Source organism: Carassius carassius, chromosome 38 (genome assembly GCF_963082965.1).
Source record: "Carassius carassius chromosome 38, fCarCar2.1, whole genome shotgun sequence".
NCBI classification, from domain to species: Eukaryota; Metazoa; Chordata; class Actinopteri; order Cypriniformes; family Cyprinidae; genus Carassius; species Carassius carassius.
The window spans coordinates 8,943,403-8,964,268 of NC_081792.1; the positions used below are offsets into that span (position 1 = coordinate 8,943,403).

A 20,866-nucleotide genomic window follows, 5' to 3' on the forward strand; every position below is an offset into this window, starting at 1 on the left:
TGATGGATCCATATTTGGATGGCCTCATTGCCCATCTCGAGAGACGTTTCTGTGAGGTTGGAGTTGTGGCTGCATTTGGAATACTCGGTCCACAAGCAGCTACACTCCCTGATGACACTGCACACACAAAACTGAGGATACTGGTAGAGAAGTTTTGTTCCTGTGTCGATTTTGGAACAGTCCTTGAAGAATGGGCTTCTTTCAAGGAGCAAGTGGTCTCAGGTCCACTTAAGGTAACTTACAAATGTGACATTTTTACATGACATTATCTTGAACACTACACTGTGTTACTGATGTCATTTTGAACCTTTTTTTAGAACAAGACACAGCTGGCAATATTGTCTGAACTGTCTTCAAAATATGAGGAGTTTGGTGCCCTGTACCCAACAATGAGCCTGCTGGCTTCTATTGCTCTGACGGTCCCAGTCAGTAGTGTAAACTGTGAAAGGGACTTTTCAACCATGAACAGGGTAATACAAACTTTTCACAATAGGATTTGCTGCTTTTAGCTATATGTTAAGCTATCACATTTAACAGTTAATGCATTTGCAGGTCAAGACAAACATCCGCAATAGGCTGCAAGGAGACCATCTTGCAGCATGCATGCGGATCTCAATAAATGGGCCAGACATTTCTGACTTCCCATATCAAGAGGCTCTGGAAATGTTCTTCCAGAAGCCCAGAAAGATACACTGCAGTGACAAAAGCTGCACACTTTGTGGATAAATTACATAAAAATAAATCTTCCAATTTTTAGTTTAATGTAATTCAAATAATTGTTCAGTTAATATATTCACTGCTGCCATTAAAAGAAACAAATGAACACCATGATTCCTTTAAGTGTTTGATTTCCAACCCCCCCCCCGCTCCCCGCTCCCCCCCCCAAAGCTGTAAACCTAGGGGAAACACTGATATATATATATTGCGAAAATCATCTACAGTGGGGAAAATATTTATTTGATCCCCTGCTGATTTTGTAAGTTTGGCGACTTACTAAAAAAAATTAAGGGTCTGTAATGTTTATGGTGGGTTTATTTTAATGTACAGAGACCAAAATAATCCAGAAAAAGCACATTATATAAAGGATTATATTGCATTTCAGTGAGAGAAATAAGTATTTATTCATAACTTAGTACTTGTGCAGAAACCCTTGCTGGCAAGCACAGAGGTAAGTCGTTTCTTGTAGTTGGTCACCAGGTTTGCACACATCTCAGGAGTGATTTCAGTCACTCCACTCCTCTTTACAGATCCTCTCTAAATCCTTTAGGTTTCTTGGCTGTCGTTTGGCAACTCAAAGATTCAGCTCCCTCCACAGATTTTCTACAGGATTGAGGTCTGGAGACTGGTGGGCCCCACCACGACCTTGATGTGCTTCTTCTTGAGCCACTCCTTTCTTGTCTTGGCAGTATGTTTCGGGTCATTGTGATGCTGGAAGACCCATCCATGACCCATCTTCAGTTTTCTGGCTAAGTGAAGGAGGTTCTCGTCCAAGATTTTACAGTATATGGCAACGTCCATTTGCCCCTCAATGCGGTGAAGTCATCCTGTACCCTTAGCAGAAAAACATCCATAAAGCATAAGGTTTCCACCTCTGTGCTTGACTGTAGGGATGGTGTTATTGGGGTCATAGTCAGCATTTCTCTCCCTCCAAACTTGGCAAGTCGAGAAGCGCCAGTCTGTCCTTGCAAAGTTGGACCAGCCTCACTTTACAGAAACAGCCTTTGTGTTACAGACGCATTGTAGGCTACTGGTTCAGGAAACAGTCCTTATCCTCCATAAAATGCATGAACATCTGGGTCGTGTTATGCAAATCTTCCCACATACGTGTGGGGGCGTGTTAGAACGAGCGTTTTAGGGGGGTGTGGTTGAATCTTAACTTTGATAAAGAATATCTCTTTGGATTTGAGACTTTAGTCTTTGCAACTTTAGAGATCTTCTTTATGCACCAAGAGCTTGTAACACTCCAAAATTTGAAAATCGCATTATATGACCCCTACAAATTAATGGATGCGAGGTGCACTACAAAAATGGATTAGTGAAGTTGGATCAAGAAACAGGAAAGACTAAAAGACTGATTCTTGAGATTTAAGAATTGATATTGGCTCATCAGAACAAAGACTGCTTAAAAGTGTTTCCTATCAGCATTGCCAATCCAATGTCCACACAGCTGAAATGTGTTGTATTTTATCCACGATGTTTACACGACACAGTCAAAATGTGCCATCTGAGGAGGACTCGTTAAATGTCACTGTCCCAGTCAGTAATCTAAGTGCTCCAAAACATTTGGCCCAAAAACGAAAATTCGTTTTTTGACATTTCAGATGCTGGGAGAGAGACTGTGAATAGGCCTTATTTCAAGACATTGAAAGCCGTTTTGACACAGAATCAGCTTATTCAGCACACAGAAGCAACTTTTCCATTGACTGCCATTCAAACAGAACAGCCTCTTGTCACCTTGTTGTGATCTTTACACATTCTGCTTTTTTTAAGCTAAGAGCGAGCGCTTTGAATTGTGCATTTTTGAAATCCCAGGCATGATTAGATCTCTTAATAACGTTCCATGGACATAGGGTTTTATTTTTAATTGTTTTTTTTTGGAGAAAAGCAATGATCTCTCCATAGATCACACTATTATAACTGTTTCCACCATTGTAGCACTCCCTAATCACTGATATTTCCGAATCATCTTCAGGCCTCCTTTCACAACTTTGACAATATAATTGGAAGCCACACTCAAATTTACTCACTTTTTGCCAGGTTTCTTGGTTTTGGTCCTTTTCTTCCTCGCCTGCAGTGCAAGTACTGTCAGAAAACAGATAACAGAGTTTTATTTGGGCACTCATAAATTAAAGAACCATCGAAAAAAGATTGTATAAATCATTGCATTGTTTGGATCATAAGAAACAAATGGCTGGTGGGGGGATTATTAATATATTTCCTATGTAGAAGAGACTAGGACTCAGTAAATAGGAAAATGAAAACAAGACTCTATAACCAAAGACGTGCCTAAATCAAGAGCTGGTGTTTGGCTCTGGTGAGACATCAAGGAAAGCCACTAGTTTACGCACGTTCTGCTCTGAGACGTGGCTCACACGTGAGGCTGTAGTGATTAAGCATCCAAACCCCCATAGATGTAATGCTACATTAACACTAGAATGATCCTCATTCATACCAGTGTTTCCAGTGTGTTTCAGAAAAGAACACTACGTCCACACACTACGTGACCGATAGTGCGTGTTACGTGACCATTCATGCACACTGTAGCATCATGCTAAATAAGACAATTTATAAATATTAAATAAAAAAGAACGACAGACATTTAGGCCAAAGTGGGCAAATTGTTATTAAAAACATATAAGAACAAAGATACACATTAAAAATAAACATAATATAAAAATAAAATATTGTATAAATTATACATTGATTCTTAATAAAGCAACTGTATTAAAGTTCTTCAGTCAAGAGCAGTGAGTGATTTTTCTTTGCGTTTTATTGTTTTATTAACATTAAAGGCATAGTTCACCCAAAAATGGAACTTCTGTCATCATTAAGTCACTCTCATGGTTTTTTTTAAACTTGAATGAGTTTCTTTCTGCTGTTGAATGTAAAAGTTATTTCGAAAGAAAGTATGTCCTCCCAGTGACTTCCATAGTATTCTCTGCATAATTAAAGTCAATGTAAATCAGCTACTGTTTGTTTATCCGTTTTATCCTTCTTTTGTGTTCAGCACAAGAAATTAACAGAGGTTAGGTAAAACACTAGAGTGAGTAAATAATGACAGAATTTACATTACTGACAGCAGCAACATGTTTAATTCTATTAGTCTGCTGTCACTTTAAGACCTGCACGCATATGTTTTTCTGTTTACTTTCACTTTAGACATGGCCAGCTGTGTTTATATGTAAATCTTGTGTGTTTTTGACAGTATTAGCACAATCAGATGACTTAGCCCAGTAATCAGATGCTGTTTGACAGGTTTTTGTAATGTACGTGCTTCAGGTATACGTGCTCAGAAAAAGCACATGTCAGAACAGCACGCGAATGAAGTGATTCACTGGCAAGGCTTTAAAGCACATGCACATAATGTACTTTTGGGACTACGTATGAGTGCAGTGTCCTGTGAGTGTAACTGTTCCACTGAATTAACATTTGTTGTGAATGTATGTCACGTTGTACAGTATATTGAGACGGAGGCAACAGAACTGCAACTGACTGAATGTGAAACTATGATATTTCTTCAAAAACAGATCAAAGAGACATTTTAAACGTCCATTATCAAAAATTTTTTCATATTGCACTTGCACACCTCTACTTTTAGATCAAACTAATCGCTACACCTTGAGTCAGAACGGCGATCGCGGAAATGAAAACAGTGAGGCAGTGCTGGAAGCTGCTATGCTACTCAATAAATCAGTGGAAAATGAATAGAAATTACGTTTTTAAAACAAAAACGCTCTAGTGTGAACGTAGCCTAAAAGATGTGTAAACGGAAAACCGATTCATTCTGTTGGTTACATTTTGTTCCTTTGCGCAGTGGCTCAGGAGATGAGTCTGTAAAACGGCAACAAGCTGAAAAATAAAAAGTTTTTTGAGGTAATGTGTAATGTAATCATGCTAAACGTATTTCATAAAATGGGTATCAAAGAAGTATCGTTCAGGAACCGTTAACAAAGTCAAGGTATCAGTATTGATATTGAAAATCTTTGAACGATACCCAGCCCTATTATCCTCTGCAATACAGATATGAGAATAATGTTGGAAAAACTATGTTTAGTGCCTGCATTTAATAGGCATTTAATGGAAATTCGTTTTCAGGACTTCGACAGCTCCAGGAAATTTCCACCTGAACCAAACTTTGCACAAAGATTCTCTACTATGGTGTGAAGAATATTAAAGGAGGATTTGATATACTTTTTTACGTTACATGTTATGTTTTTAAACATGGCCATAAAATGGGTTTTCTATTATAATCTAAATGTCTCTATTCATTGTCTCTAATTTGCATAATAATGTGTACTTTGGGCAACATGCAATGACTAAAGAAGTTTAATAATGAGAGTAATAACTTAGCAACATTGTCATATAATATCATATGTCATAGAAACATTGATAAAAAAAAAAAAACAATCCCTATTCACTTATTATGCCTCCCTTAAATGCCCGATAAGCATGAAGTATGTCCTAGTGTGCACTACAGAGGACAGGTATGAAATTGATGCATGTCTCACAACAGAAAGTCATATTCTGCTTCGAAAAAAACACACACTTAAGTTCCTGCGATGGTCATTTATGACACACAAATTGAAAATGATTTTTTTTTTCATATTTCCATAAGTGTGTTGAATTTAGTCCCACAATGTCTGTCATGTTTACAGATCAAGGAGAGGAACTTGTCATGGTTTATCATCCAAACATTTTGGTATTTCTGAAAAGGCCAAGAAATCCACTAAAATATACTGTCCTCTACAGAGGACAAAGGTCTATGCCTGGGTCCCAGGATTAAGGTAAACATTTCTACAACTAAAGCTTTTTGTCTTCTATATTGCAGCTAAAAAGTATCAACTCTTATGATAAGAGATCAGTGCTAGGACATTATTTTTATGTCGCCACAAAACAATAATCAAAATTGGTAATAATAGTTTTCAAGATACCACCCTACTACAGATACTACAATGGTCACTTCGATAAACAAACAAAAAACCTATAGTTACAATTTGACCTAATAATTGATTTTGCTTTTACAGTAGACAGTAATGTGTTATTATTATTATTAAGTTTATAAAGGCTTTATCAGTTCGTGCATTTTGTTGACACAAACAACAGTGAAAGCAGAAACATGTGTAGAAACATACGAGAAATACTAGAAACATATCGAAGTCGAGCCAAATCAAGAAAAAGTTCAGCTAGCAAAAGCTCACAAGAACGAGGTCGCAGACAAACACGAATATGACTACAACAAACAGCGATTACAATCGGAAACACACTGAAAAGACTCATAAACACGCGGCAGCTGTCCGCGTTTCTGATGTACAGCGCAATACGAGCAGATGCTGAAGTAAAGCAGCAGCTCTGTTATATTAGCAGCAGCTAAACACACGCGCTTTGTCTCTATCAACACACACTGGCGAATCCCACAGCGCCTAGGTTCACAACACAGCTATGATTCAGACGGGATGCTGTTTATTTCTGTTTATACGAACGCTGTTGCTACAGACCGTCGAGGAGGACAGGACTTCGGTCGTTTTGATGCTCACCTTTCCTTTCCATGCTGCACCGGCGGCTAAGTGCTCAGATTCACTCGCATGTAACGGTCTGCGCATGCGCACAAAACTTCCCCAACAACAACTCGACTGAACAGAGCTACAGTGTGTCACACCCACATCATGTACTTCCACGAGTCGCGCAACGAGATGTCACAAGGTTTCGAGTCAAAAGTTGGTTTAATAGCTGTTGGGTAAACTAGGGACCATCCAGACAAGAGTTCTGTTGTGTATAGGGGAGAGCAGGGTAAGTTGAGCCAGTTCTGAGTAGAACAAAATGTGTTCTAATTATCACCTCCGTTTTTTTTTTTCATTATTTAGCAGGAGGAAATTATTCGCCAACCAGATTTTAATGTCTTTCAGACTTCCATAAGAGGCTGCATACAATTTCTATATTTTAATGAAACGTATAACTGAGAATCCTCAGCACAGAAATGAAAATACATTTTATTTTTCTTAATTATATTACCAAAGTGGAAGCATGTACAGATTAAAAAGTAATGGTCATAGAATAGACCCTTGAGGAACCCCACAAGGGAGATGATTATGTAGTAGGAACGTACACACAAAGTTATGGAAGTAAAATAATGACTTATGTCTTTGAAACAAAAAAGCATGCTGAATAGCACTAACTGAAAAATAATGCATTGCATTAACAGTACTTGCATTTTAATGCCTTGAATTTCCAGGGCTTGCATTGGTAGGTCCTGAAATTTTATATAGTTGTTCATTTAAGCTGTGAATATTTCAATTCAAAATATTTCACACTAGTGATGTGTCGTTCTTGAACGATTCGTTCATTTTGAACGAATCTTTAATGTGACTCGGGAAGAACGAGTCGTCTCGGGGAGTGATTCGTTCAGTCGCGCATGCGCATTATTCTATAGGTTCTGTTCTAGTAGTAGTGATTCACCATACATGTCTATGGATTCACCTGTCAGTCAATGGAGTCTTGAGCCGGAAAGAGAATTGATTAGTTCATAGTTCGGGTCTATCGGGTTTTTGACTCGTTCCTTAATCACGTGACAGCCCCATACGCTAAAACCAATGCAATATGAGCCGGAAAGAGAATTGATTAGTTCATAGTTCGGGTCTATCGGGTTTTTGACTCGTTCCTTAATCACGTGACAGCCACATACGCTAAAACCAATGCAATATGAGCCGGAAAGAGAATTGATTAGTTCATCTCATGAGTCTTCGGGTCGGGTCGAGTCATTCCTTAATCACGTGACAGCCCCGTACGCTAAAACCATAGACAGTAAAAGAATGCAGTATTGAGTCGGAGAGAGAATTGATTAGTTAATCTTTCGGTTCTTCGGGTTGTTCGTTCTTTTGTCCCGTGATGTGACAACATTGGCTAGAGTAATTATTAAATCAGATTGTCTGTATAAACCATACTTTTGTAACATATGACACTTTATAAACATTAAAAAACACTGTGTACATACTTTTGAATTGTTGTTTATTGTTTATTTTTGTGCCATTAAAGCTTTGTAACAAAGAGGATAACTATTCCAAAATAAATCAAAATAATAAAAAAGTATAATAAAGATAAAACTAAAAGATAATAAAGCCACAGGGTCTAATAACCTTAACAAATGAACTTTAAAAGTACAATATAAAAAAAGAAAAAAAAGAAAAACTAAATATTGCACAACAAGCTTTGCTTTTTTTATATAATAATTTAAAATGAATACATTTTAAAATAAATAACACTTTTGTGCCAAAATAAAAACTTTATATCAAAGAGTATAACTATTCCCCAAATAATTTTAAACCATTTAAATAAAAATAAATGAAAATGAAGAGATACTAAAGCTACGGAGCCTTATAACAATAACAAATTACCTTTAAAATCACAACAACAAAAATATTGCACAACAAGCTAGTCTTTTTCTAAATAAATAAAAATAAATAAGCTTTAAAATAAATAACACACTGTGGCTATATTTTTAGGACTTGCTTTAAGGCATGTTTGCATTAAAAAAAACAAGCTCCCTGACCTTGGATGGGCTGAGTCTGTTTCTTCTATCTGAGATAATCTGCCCAGTTTTAGAAAAAATTCTTTCAGATGGCACAGATGTGGCCACAATGCAAAGTCTTGTCTTTGTGACTTCAGAAAGGCTTTTGTATACTGGTGAACATCTCCTCCACCAGGCCAGAGGGTCTGATGTGCGGGGTAAGAGTGGCTCTGCAAGGTAGGCCTGCACCTTTATTGCATCTGAGGTCTTAGAAGAGGTAGCAGAAGGCCTCAAGCTTGCTACCCTCTCGTCAAAGTCTTCCCAAAACATGGCCCCTGCACTGGCAGTAGCACCAGGATCTGAAGTATCCCCCTCACTCTGAGCTGGGTTAAAACTGTTAAAGCTGAAGTTATCATAACCTTAATGTTTTAAACTAACATTAATAATTTAAATTCAAAATTTTATTTGCTTTTAATGTATATGTCATTATGTCCTTTTTTGAGCAATCTTCTTATACATATATTACACCAATATGTCAAGTCTGCCTAGGAAAAGCAATTATTATACTAGCAAACTCAAAATTGGAGTAAAAATGAACAAATGCCATGCTTGAATTATTATATTATTATATAGCCTAGTGTTTATTTACCGATAGACAGTCAAAAAGACAAATTAATCAATATTTTATTCATAACAGGGTTTTATTTATTTATAAAATAATAACAAACCACAGATCCTCAACAAACAGTAACAAAAACACAGTGACAGAAATAGCGTATGGGTCTGTCACGTGATTAAGGAACGAGTCAAACTCGACCCGAGACCCGAAAGACTCATGAGATGAACTAATCAATTCTCTTTCCGGCTCAAGACTGCGTTAGTTTTGCGTATGAGTCTGTCACGTGATTAAGGAACGAGTCAAACTCGACCCGAAACCCGAAAGACTCATGAGATGAACTAATCAATTCTCTTTCCGACTCAAGACTGCGTTAGTTTTGCGTATGTGGCTGTCACGTGATTAAGGAATGACTTAAACCCGAGGACTCTTGTCAGATAAGAGGTGAAGTGAGCTAATCACAGACTGAAGACCCAGGTAAAGAAGGAATTTTTTTTTCTGTATCTTATAGCATTTTAGTTTTGTATTGTTTTTAGTGGGATCAACGTTTGCGTACGTACTAGATGTGTTGGGGAAGTAACACATAACATTTTCATTACATTTTGCTAAAATGAACGAAATGAACGAAATGACTCGAAAAAAGATTCGTTCATTTTGTTAATGTTGCTCATGTATGTTCACAACCAGTCAAAATCTGGAATCTTTTCTTTATGGTTTTCAAGACAAGTCTCTTCTGCTCACCAAGGCTATTAAAAATTAATTTAATCAAAATTACAAAAAAAAAATAAATAAATTGTAAAAATAAATAAGTTTTCATACTCTTTTTCGAAATATACTTTAAAATTGATTTATTGAAATAATTATGAGGCAAAGCTGAATTTTTCAGTAACTTTACTCAAAAGGGTAAAAACATTTTGATCAAAGTGTACATCTGCTCATGACGTACATGATGTGAATCACATCTGCAGTTAGCTTACTACGGTCATTAGGTCCACTGAACTCTATTGGTAACGATGGAACTTGTGACCAATATTTTGTTTTGGGAAACGCTCCCCATAATAGAAATGATGGGGAAGAAAACTTAGCATTTCTGGAGAGTCAAATTTTTTCTTCATGATTACATGACAAAGTTCAAAACATTGAAAAAAAAAAAAAAAAATAGGTAATCTTTTGTAAAATTACAAAAGTCTTCTTTACCACTGGTATTCAATTTTTTTTATTGCCCCCCCCCCCCCCCCCCCCCCAAAAAATAAATAAAATAAATGTAACTGTAGTTTAGACAAAAATTTTGGGCAGAATAACTGTTTTCAACACTGAAAATAATCAGAAAAATTTATTGAGCAGTAAATCATCATATTAGAATGATTTCTGAAGATCATGTGCCACTGAAGACTGGAGTAATTAATGCTGAAAATATAGCTGTGCATTATAGAAATAAACTATACTTTTAAAACGTTTGACCATTGTGTACATTGCTACATTTAAATGAAAACTCAACTTGTAATAAACAATGCACACATTCTCAAAGAACTTACATTCTGGTGATTACTTCCTTCCCTCACTGCTGTCAGTTCCCTTCAGTCATTCCCAGACCTCCTTGTTTTTAATCTTTCCCTCAAATCTACAGAAACAAACAAATAATTTTATAGACAATTTGGATGTCACGAATTGCAATAGTTATATAACTATAATCACAATACTCAATTATATATATAATTATAAATATATATTAAATCGGCACACAAGTATCGGGATAGTATTGAATTGGCAGATTAGCATATCATTCCAGCTTTCATTGTATAGTCAAAACAATGAAACTCTCTTCAAGAGCCGCAATAACTAAGATTTAAAACTGTTAAAAGAAAATGCTCAAAATATTGCACACACATAATACACAACATCAATATCTCTTCCCTTGGCATTTTGAACATTTCTATGAGTAATGCTACACGCTGTGACTCTGTGTTGCTTCAAGTGCATCATTCTGCGCACTGGTTGTGTATAAGCACTGCGCACTGTATAAGAGCCATACCCTTTCGTATTATATAATACATTAGCACAATGAAAGATTATTAAGTCTTTCTTGTTCTGTCCCATCTACCACACGTTGCTGCCTTCATTACTGTGCTATACATTTAAAAGAAATGTATTTTACACACACACACATACATAAATATATATAAATATATATATATATATATATATACACATAAATAAACACACACACACTTTTGCACATCCTGTCATACCAGTGACTGGATGTTGCTGCAATAGACTCATTTTGCAGCATTAAGGTTAACGATTAATCGATAAATTGATCGTTAATTTAAACGATGAAAATTGACATCCCTACAATGAAGTATAGAAATTCTACATTGTTTTAAAAAAAAATGCAAAAAACGACACTGATATCGGATCGGAATTACTGTCTCTTCTCATAGTGACAGCCAATCACATTAGTTTTCTGGTATTGCATGCACTCGATTGGCTTGCGTCTGCGCTAGGGTATTTGCATAAGACGTTCTGACTGGAGGACGGCTGCATTGGCGCTTGAAAAGTTTTCAACTTCTGCCACGACCAACGGACCCAGAATTAATTTCTCCATGCTTGACGTCACTCCATTTAAAAGTAAACGAGAGGCGTTGACTCCCCGTGTGAATGGGGCGTTATATGTCTGGATACCGCTGCACAAATCTTTCACCCATGAGAAATGTATATCCAGCACGGCCTTACATCCAGAACAGCAGAATGGTCAGGATGACCTGAAACACATAACCAACTGAAATCAATTTAAATGTATTTAGTCTTGCCTGAGTGATGCTGAAACAACCAGGTTTAGTTTTTCACCCAGGATAAACTGCTTCCTGTGGAACAGTCTCCATGATGAATGATCTCTTGATCCTGGATCCTTGCTGCCATCCACTCGGAGATGATTTGCATGATATGTGGTTGTGTCTAAAGGGTAATGAATCAATGTTACAAGAATACTGATAGCAGCACTATTGATCCTGTAGCTTACATAAATGTTTTCAGTACCGAAAAAGTCAGGAACCAAATTAGTACCAGTTCTTGAAACCCATCTCTACTTGTAATAGTTGTCTTGTTGCTGCTGCCCAAACTGTCTCTTCACCTGATGATAAATATATGTGTTCATTTTAAAGCAATAAGTAATACATTTAAATTACTAGGTGGTAACAAATATATTTCCCCATAAGGAACTCACTGAATCATTGACTCAACTGGTGGCAGCCAGGCCCTAAAAAAGTGAACAAGTTGTTTACTTTTTGTGAAACGAAAGTATCAGATCAATTTGAGAATTAAACTAGCATTAAAAAGCATGCATGTGAAAAACACCATCAACACCAATAATGAACAGATGACAGAATTTACAAGCCTGCCACTTGAGGGAGAAAAGGGGAAATTATTAATCTCACATACACTGAACATGATTTCGGCAGCCTCGGTCTAATTAACATTAAACTTCATACAGCGGTTTATATTCAAGTTCACAGCATGGCTAGCATGAGCATCATCAAGAGCGAGCAGCAGACATTCAAACAAACTAATTAACGTTAAGTTACTACGTTAAAAAATATATATAATTAGAAAGTGAATACTGTATAGTTTATCGTGTTAAATTTCAAATAATTGAAAACAGGAAAGGTTATATTAGATTTTAACAGTTAACGTTACCTTAGACCACCTCTGAGACTGATTTTGAGCTAATTAACGAAACAGAGCATTTATTTATTAAATTGAATAAGAAAACCTACAAAAATACAAAACACTACTCCTCTTTGATGGCATTTAACGTTATATCAGTTAAAATCTATGAATAAAAGTAGATTTATAGCACTTACCTTTCCTCCGTGTCCGTCTGCTGGAAGTTGACCGTTACAAAATGACGGGCACGCGCACGTCGCGCACTTCATTTAGAAAGTGACCATCGCTGCTAGTTTAAGGTTTAAATGTTCATTTGTCCTGTACTCTTTCATTAACAAACATTATCACCATTTGCTAAGTAAATTTTTTTTGTTCTTAAACTAATGGCATATATATATATATATATATATATATATATATATATATATATATATATATATATATATATATAATTCATGCCATCTTTTAACATGCTTGATGAATTTTTTGTATAACTTATTTCCCAAAAAATAGGCTGTTCAAATGGTATCTTAATAATAATAATACATGTAGTGCAATAATATTAAAAGTTATCTGAAGACCAACTGACCACGTCGCTACAACGTCCCCAAAGGAACTAACTAGCGACGTCTTTTGAGGACGTGCCCACGACGTTTCTGGGAAGTTAGCCGAAATTCCAAAAAATGGAACTTTACCACGACGTTCTCACAACGTCGCCATAAAGTAATGTCGCGCTGACCAAATGACGACTAACTGGCGACGTCCTCACAACGTTCTGTGTTTGCTGGGCACCAGCAGGTGGTGCAAGCGGCTGTTAAATAAACCAAAGTAACAGGTGGATTAAGTAATACAGTTACAAAAACTGATCTGCAGAAATTAAGCAAGCGCTAAACAGAAGTTTTGATTATCGGGGCTTGTGGAAAAGCTGATTGTGCGTATTTCAACATCTTTGCTGTTACCAAGTAAGCAGCATTCAAAGGAGATTATAATGGTGTTTTACCCAACGCTGAAGTACAGAACTAACATTACATCTAAGGAAGACATGTATTGCTTTCGGTTGTTTAGTTTCCGTAACTTTGTGTCATGGCTTGTGCGTCGCTGTGCTGTAATACTGGGGATCCCCTCAGTAACGCTTCTCAATCAATTAATACGGTGATATAAGACCTCAGATCTCAGAATACATTTTATTGATGATTATGCAAACTATATTCAGGCAAGCAAATGGGGTCAAAAAGAATCAAATGCGCTGCATTTTCTTTATAATTGATTTCCATTACCACTGATCTATAAAGTCGACAGTCCCACAAAGATATCAACCATGATTAGTTTTAACAATATGCAACCAATTTATATTAACATAAAAAAATGAGTTAAAAACAATCTAGGTATATTAATTCTGAAAATTTAAACTGAAGAAATTATTGACGTGCTGCCGCACCCAAGGGACCATCTGACAATTCCACTGACTGGAATATAAAAAAATATTTGTGTAGTGTCCATATAAAAAGAAATAAGTTATTGGCCATATATATTTAGTCAGTATGAGTAAATAATTAATTTATTGTAAACTGATTAATTTGAATTTACTGTATTATTGTACTACGTTTCGTTTTGAGGTAAATTTGCAGACGGTCCCTAAAGGATCTTAGGCAAATATCAAACATAAAACTACTGCGCTTGGTTTTCTTTTTACGAAAAAAAAAGGTTAAATTTGGTGAAACTTTGTGGTTTGTGAGGCTCATCTGCTTAAATGTACATAATATACAGTAATATATTGTATTAATTAGATGCCGAATTTAATAATTTAATATCTTGAGGCAATAAAAGGCGTTAATGTTATATATATATATATATATATATATATATATATATATATATATATATATATATATATATATATATATATATAACATGCAGTTTTTCTTGTTCCTTAACTTGCATTCATATTCTCATCTGTCTGTATATAGTTTGCATCATCAGTAAGATGTGAGTTTTGTCTTTTAATCGCTGTCACTGTTGCGCTGAGCCACGTAATGTGTTTTCTTTTCTGTAACAGATTTCTGAGGGAAACCGCATGAAACCTTGAACGTACGTTCATATTTTACATCTGCTTAACTGTCTATATAGTTTGCATAATCATCAATAAAATGTATTCTGAGATCTGAGGTCTTATATCACAGTATTAATTGATTGAGAAGCGTTGAGTGTGACGTGAGGGGATCCCCAGTATTACAGCACAGCGACGCACAAGCCATGACACAAAGTTACGTAAACTAAACCAGCGGTTCTCAATTGCAGTCCTCGCGCCCCACTGCTCTGCACATTTGAACGTTTCTCTTAGCGCTTCAGACATTTGTTCTATTCGAACATAAATGCCCTGCGAAGTGGACATCACAGGATATTCAGCCATGATTCCAGTTCGAAGTGAACGTAGCTATATGTTCCAATCAAAGTGCATTGAAGTGTGCAAGACGTGAATTTAAATTGTATTGATTTACAGAGGTATATGATGTCACAGTTGTCCATGTTTAAAGACGCTGCACAGCACAAATCAGTGAATGTTTCGATGTGAGGTAAACTTCAACAGATTTCCCCTGCTCAGAGAGTAGGGAGCAATGAACAGTTCATGCACGGAGTTCATTTCTAACGAGCTGATTATCTGAATCAGGTGTGTTAACAAAGAGAAACGTGCAAAATATGCAGAGCAGTGGGCGCGAGGACTGGAATTGAGAACCGCTGAACTAAACAACCGAAAGCAATATATGTCTTAGATGTAATGTTAGTTCTGTACTTCAGCGTTGGGTAAAACACCATTATAATCTCATTTGAATGCTGCTTACTTGGTAACAGTACTTGGTATTTTGAAATAAACATACGCACAATCAGCTTTTCCACTTGCCCCGATAATCAAAACTTCTACTTAGCGCTTGCTTAATTTCTGCAGATCAGTTTTTGTAACTGTATTACTTATCCACCTGTTGCTTTGGTCTTCATCAGAAGCCGCTTGCACCACCTGCTGGTGAGCGACTGACAGCAGATGAAGATCATGCCTCTGTGCTCTACTGCTATTCCTGCAGCTCCCGGATGTGAAAGGGCGAATTATCTGCCGAATTTTAACCACTGAATTTGTGGAAGCGAATTTGGAAAGTGAAATAAAATGGACCGAAATTTGCCTGTCGAATATTATACATCGTATTTTTTAACCGATTGAATATTTTGGAAGTGAATTCTGGAACGTGAATATGAATTATTGATTTTTTAATTATGAAAAAGTGTGTGAAATATTTTTAATTACATTATTCACAGCTTAAACGAACAACTATATTAAATTTCAGGACCTAAAGATGCAAGCCCTGGAAATACAAGGCATTAAAATGCAAGTACTGTTAATTCAATGCATTATTTTTTCAGATAGTGCTATTCAGCATGCTTTTTTGTTTCAAAGACATAAGTCATTATTTTACTTCCATACAAAGTCACGGACATGACTCAAAAAGAATAAATGGTCCTGAAAAAAGATTACATTTTTTATATTTAAACTTCAGGTTTGGAACACAACTTGTTTAGATTTATGCCTTTGATTTTCTCCGTTTTAGAGTAAAACATGTTTTAGAAAATATTTTTCAAATAACATTTTGTGCAAGTTTAATTAGAATAAACGTAAACTTCTATCTTTTTTTCAGTTTAACTTGAGTTTTTCCATTTCAACAAGAACTTGCCAAGTGTCTTCTTTAAAAAGAGACCATAAGCATTCCAAAAGCATTTAAGATTTATGACATTTATGACAGAATTTTAATTTTCAGCTCTATGCTCAAAAAGTAGTTAACAGGTAATAAATGGATCATAATTATTCCATAAATATAATTAAAACCATAAGATCACCTGAAAATGCTATTTATTAAATAGAAAAACATTATAGAACAAAAATTTAGTACACATTTCCCATTTACACATTCCTCTGTAGACATATTTTACTCCATTGTTGATTTTCTTGAGCTTTTGGTGTCACCAGAGGTTAAAAGAAAATACATAAATGATGACTCCTATTAAGAATTGCAGTGGTTTATGGTCATCTGCAATACATGTTTATTATGTAACACACTGCTTCACAGACATTTTAAATGTGAGTATTACCACTTGGTGGCAGTGTTTTCCAAAAAAAAAAAAATTGCACAGATGCAACTTTACATAGTCCCTTGTATTTTTAAGAATAAGACAAGTTTAAAATAAATCGCTATTTTTGTGCAAATGAAATACCAAAGAATAAATGTTGTGAAAAATAATTCATTTTATTCCTGTATAGCAGTGGCTGTTAATGTTCACAGACCACATAACTTGTGTGCAACTGAACAAAAAACAAGGTTATATGCACAAAAAGAGAGATCGAATCATCTATATTCCATGAAAAATGGATTCCATGCAACAAAATGAAGTATAAACCACGTTTAATCGGATTTCGCTGTTGATTGACACGTTTCGTGATTCTGCACTCGTCAGAAAACTGTAAATGTTCATACAAACAACCTCCCCCCCACACACACACATATATAACAATACATGCTCAACACAGAAAATATTGCTGAATAAAATTAATAATATACAGTGAAAAAGAAAACACTTTAAAAATAATCTTAAACAACTGATACAATAAGTTAGATTCTGGCTCTGCTTATGAAAACACTTGATGAGACAGTCTTCTAGTCTGGGCTGTTAAATTAAGATCAGAAAAGCAGAATATTGACTCAGGTTCGTTCAGTCTCGCAAAACATGAACTCCCTGGCTGTATGTCTTTCCCAGGGCAAGCAAAAATAAAAGGGAACCACTTTACTGTGGACCATAATGCAGCAGTGTCTCGCTCGTAAAGCTGTTCTGGTTTCAGGAACTTCCTGTTAAAACCAGATCCCCGTTTTAAACCATTTCTCTCAATTTACATGAATAATAAATGAATAAGGGGAGAAACAATGCTCTAGTCTAGCTAGAGCATCAGCTGCCCTTTAACATGGAGTGAAGGGAACAGCGAGCGTTTGAAGAACAGGCACAAAAGCAGCCTAAAACATGTCCAAATCACATTTCACCATGAATCGAGTCAAAAAAAAAAGAAGGAAATCTCTAGAAACCTTGATTTTCTGGACAATTTTTTGAAAGTCGAGTCTCATTACTGTAATACAGGGTTACAGGATTTTTTTCAGTTGTGAATCTATGAAGAATCAAAGCATAAAAACATAATTATTGGCTTTGTTTTCTTTATGCAAGACATTTATCTTTAAAATATATTTAACAATTTTTGTCCCGGTTAAATATGATCTGGACATATTCCGGAGAGGTTTTGTGAGACTGGCCCATAAGGAACTGTACATTCTCACTTTAGCACTGAACGCCGCATGCCGCATTTTATAAACATTTTCCAATAGAGTTCAGAACAGGCATTTCTGCATCCATTCACATAAACAGCATTTATTACTGCTTTTGTCATCTATTACTGACAGATCTCCGTGTCTATATACTCCTCTGTTTGCATTCTACACAGAGCACAAAATAATAATTACATTCTCTTTAGTGGAGCGGATTCACTTTTTAGTTCATCCATTTGATATTTATAATGCAGTCACATTCTGTGATGCGTGCTTTGATGCAAATACTAAATAAAACTGTTGCTGCACATCATTATCATTTATGTACAGCAGTGCCATTTTATTTACATATCTAAAACTTAGTATTCTGACAATACTTGAGTTTTTCTGGCCTCTGTTTATTGTATTGGCTACAACCGGAGTTCAAAAGTAAATGGTTTTAGAAAGAATATTAAACTGTGAGCTTAAAATGCTGTTATGACGTTGTGAGAATGCTGATTGCTTTTTAATGAGAAAGTGTTCTGGCCAAAAAAAAAAAAAAGAAAGGAAAAAAAAATAGTAGTTAATTCACCCAAAAATGTAAACGTTGTCATTTTCTCAGCCTCAAATCGTTCCAAACTTGTATGAGTTTCTTCTGCCGAACAAGATATTGAAGAATGCTGGTAGCCATAAAAAAAAAAAACACCAACATTCTTCAAAATATGCTTTTGTGCTCATCAGATGAATGAAACTCACACAGGTTTGGAAGATTTTTCATCTTGGGGTGAACTATCTCTTTAAATTACTGGGTCACAGAACACAAAACCTTACATTCTCATTGTGTTTTGTGTGTGTGTGTGTGAAGGCATGGATAAGCAGGCTCAGAACAGATGTAAAGCCAGCACTTGATGATGGCAGGCACTTGAATGTGATTTTCCTGCATGGATGAAGGTCCTGGAGGTCGAGCAGCCTTCATGACTCCATCCCGTCCCCCTCGAACACGGGGGGCTCAAAGCTGATCACCTCCTCATACGTGAGCTCTGTGGACAGACGCTGACTGTCACATCATGGAGAGGATTGCTCAATAAAACGTCATCTCTCTGAGATCTAAATGGTGCAGGCTTACGTTTCCACTCTTCGATGTCCAGTTCGCGACTCTCGAAGCTCTGGTCGTAGGGCTCTGCCTCGGGCTCGTCGTCCGGGTCGTGGTACTGGGCGAAGTACGGGTGCGCGAGAGCCTGCGAGGCAGTGATCCGTTTATCTGTGTCCAGAACCAGCATCTTCTCCAGCAGGTCCACCGCTAGAACAGATAACACCAGCCAGAGTCCCAAAAAGAGACAGTCGTAAATCTAGAATATAAAGGCAGCTAAATATGTTCATATATAACAATTTATACTTTTCAAATTATGAAAATGTTTTAGTAAAAAAAAAGTACGTTTTTTACATTATACATTTGTATTTTTTAAAGATTGTATACAGTCACTGTACTAAAACCAATTTATTTTAAAAAATTATATTTTTACTACATTGCAATAATATTTATTAATGCTTATTTTTATTAGATTAAAAAAAATACAGTAATATTTGTAAAATATTATTGCAACTTAAAAACTCACTTTTCTATTTCAATATATTTTAAACAGTAATTTATTCCTGTGATGCAAAGCTGAATTTTCAGCATCATTCAGAAATCATTCTAATATGCTTTCTTGAGCTCTAAAGGTATTATTATCATCAGTGTTAAAAACAGTTTTGCTGCTTAATATTTTTATGGGAACCAAATTTTCAGGATTCTCTGAAGAATAGAAAGTTGCTGAATTATAAAAACAGCATTTATTTTAAATCAAAATCTTTTGTTACATTATAAACATCTTTAGTGTCACTTTTAATCAATTTAATACATCCCTGCTGAAACTAAAATTATGATTTTTTTAATTTATCATACTGACCCCAAATGGTAGTACATATTATTTAGAAAACATTTACTTTATTTTTATATTTAATATAAAACTTTCAAATAGAAAATCAGACTTGTTATTTCTAATGGTTATAAACTAAGGCTGTCAAAAAAATGATAAATTTCTAATTAACAATGATTTCTGACTAGAAATATTAAAATATTACCTTAAACATAATATCTAAAGATGTTAACTTTGACAGCCTTGTAAAGCAAGGCTCCCTGTGGGGCCCCGGACCTCGATTTAAAATCAGCTGATGAAGTTAATCATATTACTGCTGCTCAGATCTTAAGTTACTGGAAGTGTGGGCCGCTTCTGAAAGAGGTCTGGATCCTCAATGAATAACAGGAGATTTATCAGGCATAGGTCATGTGGGAAAAGCCAGAATTGTTACCTAATGGGTTTGCACCAATAAACACATCTGCAAAGTTCCTCTTGGGCATATAAGCAAGGGAACTGATGTAGTTCTGCGCCTGTTGATTAAAACACACACACATTAAAGGGTCACATATAATTATTAAATAGTCAAAATAAGGACAAAATCTGGGACAAAGTAAAGCAAAGAAAGATGGCTAAGAAAAAAGCATGACAATACAGGGCGCTATATGGATGATGTATTTAAAGGCCAAAATTTGGATTTTGGTTAAATGCCTGAAATCAGGTCTGCAGTTAACACAAGCTCAATATATTTTCACATTTTATTCTTCAACATAGAATACACCAATTATAACCTGAGTTTTTTTTATTTTTTAAGCTAAGCTAACAAGTAGTTAAATAGAAATATAGAGGTAGTCAGCTTTCACTAACTTGCTGTGTAAATCGCACTCTTGCAAACTATCCCATTTAATTATTATGAATTATTATTACCTAATCCACCAAACTACTGTTATAAGCATGAGCCCCGTCAGACTGGTCGTGGAGGAGGTGTTGCAACAATATATAGTGATATTCTCAATGTTACCCAGAAAACAGGATACAGGTTTAACTCTTTTGAAATACTTTTGCTAAATGTTACACTGTCAGACATGCAAAAGAAATCTAATGTATCTCTTGCTCTGGCTACTGTGTATAGACCACC

At 35.7% G+C, this 20,866-nt stretch overlaps 3 protein-coding genes and 1 long non-coding RNA gene across 7 annotated transcripts in view; 1 reads left to right on the forward strand and 3 right to left on the reverse strand.

The window, feature by feature from the left end:
- Positions 1 to 6,367, reverse strand: part of LOC132119260 (SRSF protein kinase 1-like) — a 54,743-nt gene extending 48,376 nt beyond the window's left edge. The window contains exons 1-2 of the mRNA XM_059529070.1: positions 6,255 to 6,367; positions 2,748 to 2,802 (exon numbers count right to left, since the gene is read on the reverse strand). Coding sequence (XP_059385053.1) covers positions 2,748 to 2,802; positions 6,255 to 6,267 — 68 coding nt within the window. The 5' untranslated portion in view covers positions 6,268 to 6,367. The remainder of the gene's footprint in view (positions 1 to 2,747; positions 2,803 to 6,254) is intronic.
- Positions 6,368 to 9,295: 2,928 nt separating this feature from the next.
- Positions 9,296 to 20,866, forward strand: part of LOC132119277 (calcium/calmodulin-dependent protein kinase type 1-like) — a 497,060-nt gene continuing 485,489 nt past the window's right edge. Inside the window, exon 1 of the mRNA XM_059529109.1 lies at positions 9,296 to 9,314. The gene's annotated coding sequence lies outside the window, so the exon portion shown is untranslated. The remainder of the gene's footprint in view (positions 9,315 to 20,866) is intronic.
- On the reverse strand, positions 9,532 to 12,843 carry LOC132118987 (uncharacterized). 3 transcript variants are annotated; one of them, XR_009426090.1, is made up of 6 exons: positions 12,698 to 12,842; positions 12,061 to 12,093; positions 11,901 to 11,967; positions 11,571 to 11,792; positions 10,373 to 10,458; positions 9,532 to 9,583 (listed from the first exon to the last, which is right to left on the reverse strand). It is a non-coding gene; the product is annotated as an uncharacterized LOC132118987 (long non-coding RNA). The 3 variants fall into 3 exon arrangements; XR_009426089.1 differs by lacking the exon at positions 9,532 to 9,583 and having other exon boundaries at positions 10,305 to 10,458; positions 12,698 to 12,835; XR_009426088.1 differs by lacking the exons at positions 9,532 to 9,583; positions 10,373 to 10,458 and having other exon boundaries at positions 11,229 to 11,792; positions 12,698 to 12,843.
- The window catches only part of LOC132119262 (mitogen-activated protein kinase 14B-like), a 42,478-nt gene continuing 39,776 nt past the window's right edge, over positions 18,165 to 20,866 (reverse strand). For both annotated transcript variants that reach the window (XM_059529075.1, XM_059529073.1), the window contains exons 10-12: positions 20,183 to 20,261; positions 18,957 to 19,130; positions 18,165 to 18,870 (exon numbers count right to left, since the gene is read on the reverse strand). In XM_059529075.1, the coding sequence (XP_059385058.1) occupies positions 18,803 to 18,870; positions 18,957 to 19,130; positions 20,183 to 20,261 (321 nt within the window). In that variant the 3' untranslated portion in view covers positions 18,165 to 18,802. The remainder of the gene's footprint in view (positions 18,871 to 18,956; positions 19,131 to 20,182; positions 20,262 to 20,866) is intronic.